We start from the raw sequence: 7,092 nt of genomic DNA, 5'->3' as shown, positions 1-7,092 counted from the left end.
GTATTAAGTTGTTTTTTTTAAAATAAAGGTTACTAAATATCTAATATGGTTGACAAGATGGTGAGCGAACAACAATTTGAGCAATTTTGGAGGTAGTGGCTGCAAACATCCAATTTTTCATGTGTTTGGTTAACCTGAAATAGCTAAAATATAATAATAATAATAATAATAATAATAATAATAATAATAATAATAATAATAATTTAAAAAAAAATAATTTGTGCTTAATTGGGAAGAAGAAACCACTTATTTTTTTAAGATTTGGGAGCAAAGATCAACAGATGGGTTTATCTATACCAACAAAAGGCCTTTCAATATAATCCGAGCTAATGAATTGCCCAGCTTAACTCTTAAAACCTCGTTTCCCTTTAGTAGACCCAAACAAATGACCCGCCCTTTATTTTGAAATTTGAGCCCACCACTTCCTCTCACCGTGTCAGGCTTGACAGATGTGTCTGCAGTCCTGTTGTCGTCGACCTCGTCGGGATACAGCAGCACCGAGAGGCGCATCCCTCTGCAGACCCGACCAGACCTCCGTCTGAGCGGGTTTTTATGCTTCCGCCTGCAGGTTTGATCCGGACACCGCGTCCACAGAGCTACTGCTGACAGGTACGGTTCTGCTCTCCGGCCGTCTCTTTGAACGGCTTCACCCAACTTGGTGTCTCTCACTGTAAAAAATAAAATAAATAAATAATAATAAAAAAATGAATATGAATGTCCTCCTACTGCCTCGCTGGACCTTATTTAAAGTCTGATTGGACATCTAATTAAGATATTTGAAGTTTCTTTATTTAGTTAGCTTTTTTTTTTTTTTTTGGTTCTTTATAATGTTATGTTTTCAAACCTTTTGTATCCTTTATAAATGCTTAATATATACTGGGAAGCTTTGGGCTGATTTGTGTACGGACATTTTTGTTGGTAATGAGAAAAACCCCATGCAGGAAATACTCGACATTATGCATAAGCTTCCACTGTTTAGTTACTGGACCAGAACTGTGGCATCACACCTGGAAAATAGAGTGAAGGTGACCTCTGGGGCTTTCTACCATAACAAATGTTGCAGAAAAAAAAAAAGTCACGTTTGCTTATTGCATTTCTCTCCTGCAGACTCTTGCAGCTTGTCCACAGGAAGAAAAAAAAATGGATTTGCTTCCAGACTTGTGGAGACAGGAGTACTGGCTTCCACCTGGTGTGACCTGGAGAGACCTGGAGCAGCTGCCGGACTCTGAGAGACCTCATCCCAAGGATCTTCTGATCGCTCTGCCCCTCGCTCTGGGCTTTGTCGCAGTTCGCTGCGTGTTTGAGAGGTACAGTACCTCTGAGCTCGCTGTTCCAGAAAATAGAAATTTCAGAACCACCCAGTTTCCTTTTACGTTACAAGTTGTGTTTTATTTTGTTTTGTTTGTGCATGTCACATAAAATCACAAAAAAATACATTTAAGCTTGTGTTTGTAGTGTGATTTTTTTTAAACTTTTTTTTTTATCTCCTCTGCAAGGAAAGTGTAAAGTGAGGCAGTGCAGCATGCACCTGCAGCATATGAGCAGGTGCATTAGCAGAGCAGGGCAGGCTTTGTTGTCATTAGGAAAACAAATCTTTAGAGAATACAGACAGAAACTATGAACGATTAGTTGTTGATTAAGTAGGGCTGCAGGCGTATTAAACTTCTCTTTTCATTGAACAGGACTTGTTTGTGGTTACAGTGGTTGAGTACCTGCTGCTGCAACCAATACAGGGTGAAAATTAAGGCTTTGATTAACTGTCGTGTGTGTGTGTGTGTGTGTGGGGGGGGTGTGTGTGTGTGTGTGTGTGTGTGTGTGTGTGTGTGTGTGTGTTGTTTTAGGACAGAAAGAAGCAAAGCATTTCATTGGCTTATTCCGCATAATTAAAACATCATTAACCCCAACTTCCTGCGCTCGTGACCCCACAACATTTGACAAACCCCTGCTTTGTTCTCTTCATCCACAGGTTTTTGGCCCCGCCCATCGCCAGCTGTCTGGGGGTGAAGAATAGATTGCAAGTGAGCGCCGCCCCCTCCCCTCAGCTGGAGTCGTATTACTGTCACAGGAGCAAACAGCCAACGCAGGTGAGTTTAAAAGGCTCCTGCATGTGGGCAAAATTGTTCACTGTGTACACCAGTTGATAAAGCGACTGCGTGATTGCATCCTGCTCTTCTCTCTGACATGCAGCTTCAGCATCAAGTCCATTAAGAACTTGCACGTCCAACTCAGGAAATGTTTGTTACAAACTAGCCCTGCTTAGCCTGCGTCACCACCCAAAGTCTGACGGGAAAAGTTACTGAAGCTTCCAAAAGCACTGATTTTGCAAAGCACTAAGTCACAGGGTTGCCCGTAATGGTGCTGAAGATCAGCTAGTACACGAGAGCATGCACACAGATAAAATTAAGGTTCTTATGGTTAACTCCATGTGATTAAAAAAAAAGAGAATGTACATTTAAGAGGGACGAGTCGGGGGAAGTATTATGTATTTTTCAGGCCCATAGTACTATTTTATACCCCAATCAAGTAAATATGTTGCCTTCAGTTGTTATAAAAATGCTGTATATATCAAACACAACTTAAAGGAAATTTAACTTTGCATGTCGGACACCTTGAAATTGATCTCTGTCTCTTTAAGAAGCTCCCACCCGTTCCGACACTCCCTTATTTTTCCTATATTTAGCGACTTTTCAAACACTTCCAGTGACTTAAAAAAAGAAAAGAAAGAAAAGCGATTAACGACAAATTTAGCAACTTTTTTCTGTTACCAGAGATTTTAGCGACACAAATAAATTGTATTGTAAGTAGAATATTTCATGTAGCCTAATGGTTTTTCTCTCAGATGTAAATAAATCCCCGCATTTGATTCACACAGTCACTGATTCACCTCTCCACTGTGTGGGCCTCTGATAACAGCCGTTTGGTTTTATCTGATATTATGCAAAACAGATTTATGTAGAGTCGGCTCAGGCAAAGTATTAATATGATCAAATTATTTCATGAAATTCATTTGTCGTTCTAAACTATCATGAATTGTTTTTACTTGTTTTGGGGTTTTTTTTCTGTCTTGGCACAGTTCTTATAATGCTAAAAAAAAGTCGATTTTGCATAACCGCCGCTCTACTAAAAAGTGGCCTAGCTGCAGTTTTAAGCCTTTGGCCTTGATTTCTCAGATGTTTATTTCACACGTCAACATTTCTTGGTAGTTGCTGATAGGATCTTGCTAAGTGAAGAAGCATAAGACCAACCTGAATAATCCCATTTCCTAGAAAACTCAACCTGAGGGGGAAACACGTGCCGCAGTTACACCGACTGCCTCTTCCTCAGTGAGGATTTTGGATGGAGCCAGAAAATAATCCACAATTCAATCCTCTCTTTTCAGGTTGAACTTGTCAGCTTAATGGTGTTATGTGGAAAAACCCAGAGGCAGATTGAGAGCTGGTTCAGAGTTCGCCGGAACCAAGACCGACCCAGTCAAACCAAGAAGTTTGCTGAGGCTGCGTGAGTGCTTTTACTTTCTTAAGGCGATCTTTAATTCAGTTCCAGATCGTCTTCTATTGGAGTGTCGAATCTAATGCAAGACAAATCGGCCTGATCAAAAGTTTCTAATCTAAAGTTTTGTTTTTACAGTTGGAGGTTCTTCTTCTACGTATCAGCATTTGTAGTTGGACTGACCTCCTTAGTCAACGTGAGTTGAAATTGATGCAGCGTACATCTGAAATTTGTGTGCCACCCTACTTTGACTTGATCTCGTGTCTTTCTTGTCCTTCTGTGAACAGAGACCCTGGTTCTGGGATCACAGGGAATGTTGGAGGCTTTATCCTATTCAGGTGAAAACAGATAACATTTTACGTGATGGTGTTTTGCTCCAGATAGCTCACTGAGTTTGTGTTTTTGTATTTGTATCTAAAGATAAAAGTCAAATCTTCACATTTCTTCTGGCCTGTGGTTTGCTGCCTTACAGATAGTTTTATTTTTTTTGTCACACTAACATCTGTTCATCGAAGTAGAAGCGGTGTTACACCACAGCAGTGAAGTGTCCATATTCTGACTGATCTTAAAACAAAACTTAACACGTTGTTTTGTAATTACTTTTACACTTCGACATTTCTTCAACATGATAGGATAGTGGAATGTCTATTTTATCATGAGTTTTATCATGAATAAACTCTTCAGTATGTAATAAAATGCGCTGTATATTCAACGTCTAAAAAGGCAACTTGGGAAGTTTAAAGTTTGCCCTACTTTACCTTATTGTAAGCGTTTTTCAAGTATTCAAGTATTTGCTTGTTGTCACTCTGTCACAGCCCTTAGAGAAAGCTCATTTCTGGTACTACATGCTGGAGTTGGGATTTTATGGCTCTCTGCTCCTCCGGATCTCCGTGGATGTCAAAAGGAAGGTACAGACATGAACTGATGAATCACTGATTAATGTTGCATTTTCACTTTAGAGAGCTGCTGCCAAGTCTTGTGGCAGCTTCAATCCTGGTTACAGTTCTTGCTTCGCTCGCTTCATCTCCACATCTATCCACACTTATTAATTAGTGACCAAAAATCTGAGTGCCTCTGTTGACATTTGAAGGTTATTCCTGTTTCTCCATGCTGACTCCCTTCGTCTATATGTTTGCCTCGACCAGGACTTTAAGGAGCAGGTGATCCACCATTTAGCGACCATCTTCCTGCTCGGTTTCTCCTACTGCGCCAACTACATCCGCATCGGCACCTTGGTCATGCTGCTTCACGACTCGTCTGACATATTGTTGGAGGTGACTGCGCTGAAAATGAAACGATAATTGTTCCCTCTAATGTAGGCCGATCAAATTTGAATAAACCGACAGCCTAATTTAATCAGGCTCGTAATCAAAGGCTCAATCTGCCCTTTAGGCTGTTCTGAGAAAAAGATCTGCAGTCAGATCTGTGTTGTAGCCGGTAGGAAAGTTGCATAAAAATCTTGTGATTTTGATATTTAAAAATCACATAGGGTTTTTAGGTTTTTGATTAAAGGAAAGGGTTTTGCAGAAGAAACAAAGTTAGAATTTAAATCTAAGTTGTATAGGATTTATAGAATGATTAAAAAAAACTCCATGCTGACAACATATAGAGTAAGTATAAGTTTCGCATCTGTTGATCTTCATTTTTCGTTTATATTACGCTCATTATTTGTCCTCGTAATCCTCAGTTATTACTTGTCATGGAGATGTGGGGTTAATAAAGTTTGTAACGTAGTAAAAACTGCTCCTTTTTACAGTCGGCTAAGATGTTCAACTACGGCACCGGCTGGAGGAAGACATGTGACTCTCTGTTTGTTGTGTTTGCTGTGGTCTTTCTTGTGACCCGACTGGTGATTTTCCCCAGCAGGTAAGAGTTTGTTTTAATAGCACTGCAAAACGTGAGGATTTCAGTGTATCAGAATAGTATTAGTCTCCCTTTTAACATTTTTTTATATATTTTGTATTCTTACAATCACAAAGCTCAACTCATTTAAACTGGACATGATGTGATAGACCAACACTTTGTAGTATATAATTGTGAAGTGGAAGAGAAACGTTAGGTGGTTTTTAAATTGCGTTACAATACTTTGTTTTTGATTCTTCCAGAATCATTCGAACCACCCTGCTCCTGTCCATGGAGGTCTTTGAGCCTTTTGCTGGCTACTACTTTTTTAACATCTTGCTGATGGTGCTGCAAGCTCTTCATGTATTCTGGGCTGTGCTAATCTTGCGCATGGTCTACAAGTTCCTTAAAGGCAAGGTGAGAGACCCCACAGTGGTGCTTGAACTCGGGATAGCATTTCTGATTTTATTTGTTTGTTTTTTTTTTATCCAAGATTCAACAAGCTCCATATTTTTGTTATTCAGAGTTAACCCTTTGTATTTACTTTCTACAGCTGGAAAAAGATGAGCGCAGTGATGAGGAGAGTGAGGCTGACTTGGAGGAGGAGGATAAAGCAAAAGAAGACAAGACGGATCCAGGAGGGGATTGTTACTGGGAAAAAAGTAAAGAAACTCTGAACTCCAAACTGTCCGCGCTGACCAACAGTTGTGTCCTCAATAACTTGACCCACCACAGATCCTCTGTGGCTAATAGAGCACGTAAAGCTCAGTAAAGATTTAGTTTTATTTTTATGACTTGTTTTTATACATTTAGCTTTGTACAGAAAACAATGGACTATGAAGATGCTATGAAAATGTAGCTGGTTGTAGCGCTCATGTTGTAATATAGATAATTTTCTTATATGACACCTCCTGTCCTTTGGTTTCTCCTGAACACACTAACAGAGATGGTTCTTTTGCCTGTCTTCTTCCACAAAGACGACTAGTCTGTTATGCTTCTGCTGCACAACTCAGCTAATAATTGTTATATGGTTGGAGAAGAATGTATTTTTCATAAAAATGTTTAAAATGTTACTTTTAAGACCCACTCCAGTTCATTTAGGAATGTGACAGACTGACAAAGAGATTAATAGAATCTGAGCATATTATTTTATTATTTATTTAAAAATATTCAAAATCTACTGAAATGCAGCTTAATTTTTCTATGGCATTTATTACAGTACTTTGACTTTGTAAAATAAATGAAACCATGAAACACTTTCATCTCACAAAGACAAACTGTAACATATACTTTGGTCATCTGTGTAACACTGATGTATTGTTTTTGATGTTTAGAAATGATACAACAACTTCACAAACACACACTGTATATGCCTGTAATAGCAGAATTATAATTTATAGATACTATGGTAAAGAGACACAAAAAAAACATGATAGCAGAGGATGGTTTCGATCCATCGACCTCTGGGTTATGGGCCCAGCACGCTTCCGCTGCGCCACTCTGCTGTGACTGTGATCACCGAGCCATGTCGTATTTCTAACCAGAGCAGAGTTGTATATTTACAAGTCTTTTTAATGCACATTTTGTTGTACTTTATAACATTTTCGTCTAAGTGAAAAAGCAATGGCGTTTTTGGCATAGACATAATATAAGAGTAGACCCCGCATTGGCCGCTCCGGCGCAGGAAATACGGCGGCCATCTTGGAGCGGTATACCCTCCTACTCAGCGTTGTGTTTAGCAGTAAAAATGACGTATCAGCG

General features: G+C 39.4%; 1 protein-coding gene and 1 non-coding gene across 2 annotated transcripts; one reads left to right on the top strand and one right to left on the bottom strand.

Moving 5' to 3' along the window:
• The first annotated feature begins 425 nt into the window (after positions 1–425).
• Positions 426–6,588, top strand: LOC103146996 (ceramide synthase 2-like). The gene is made up of 11 exons (XM_007565121.2): positions 426–609; positions 1,108–1,307; positions 1,967–2,084; positions 3,380–3,498; positions 3,628–3,685; positions 3,777–3,827; positions 4,305–4,397; positions 4,635–4,763; positions 5,246–5,355; positions 5,595–5,748; positions 5,885–6,588. Exons 2-11 carry the CDS (start codon positions 1,141–1,143, stop codon positions 6,101–6,103), a joined length of 1,218 nt encoding a protein of 405 aa, XP_007565183.1. The 5' UTR covers positions 426–609; positions 1,108–1,140; the 3' UTR covers positions 6,104–6,588.
• Positions 6,589–6,764: 176 nt separating this feature from the next.
• Positions 6,765–6,836, bottom strand: trnam-cau (transfer RNA methionine (anticodon CAU)). Its single transcript has one exon. It is a non-coding gene; the product is annotated as a tRNA-Met (tRNA).
• Positions 6,837–7,092: the final 256 nt, after the last annotated feature.

The sequence above is a fragment of the Poecilia formosa genome, unplaced genomic scaffold (genome assembly GCF_000485575.1).
Source record: "Poecilia formosa unplaced genomic scaffold, Poecilia_formosa-5.1.2 Scaffold172, whole genome shotgun sequence".
Taxonomy (NCBI): Eukaryota; Metazoa; Chordata; class Actinopteri; order Cyprinodontiformes; family Poeciliidae; genus Poecilia; species Poecilia formosa.
This window is presented reverse-complemented; position numbering and strand designations above follow the sequence as displayed.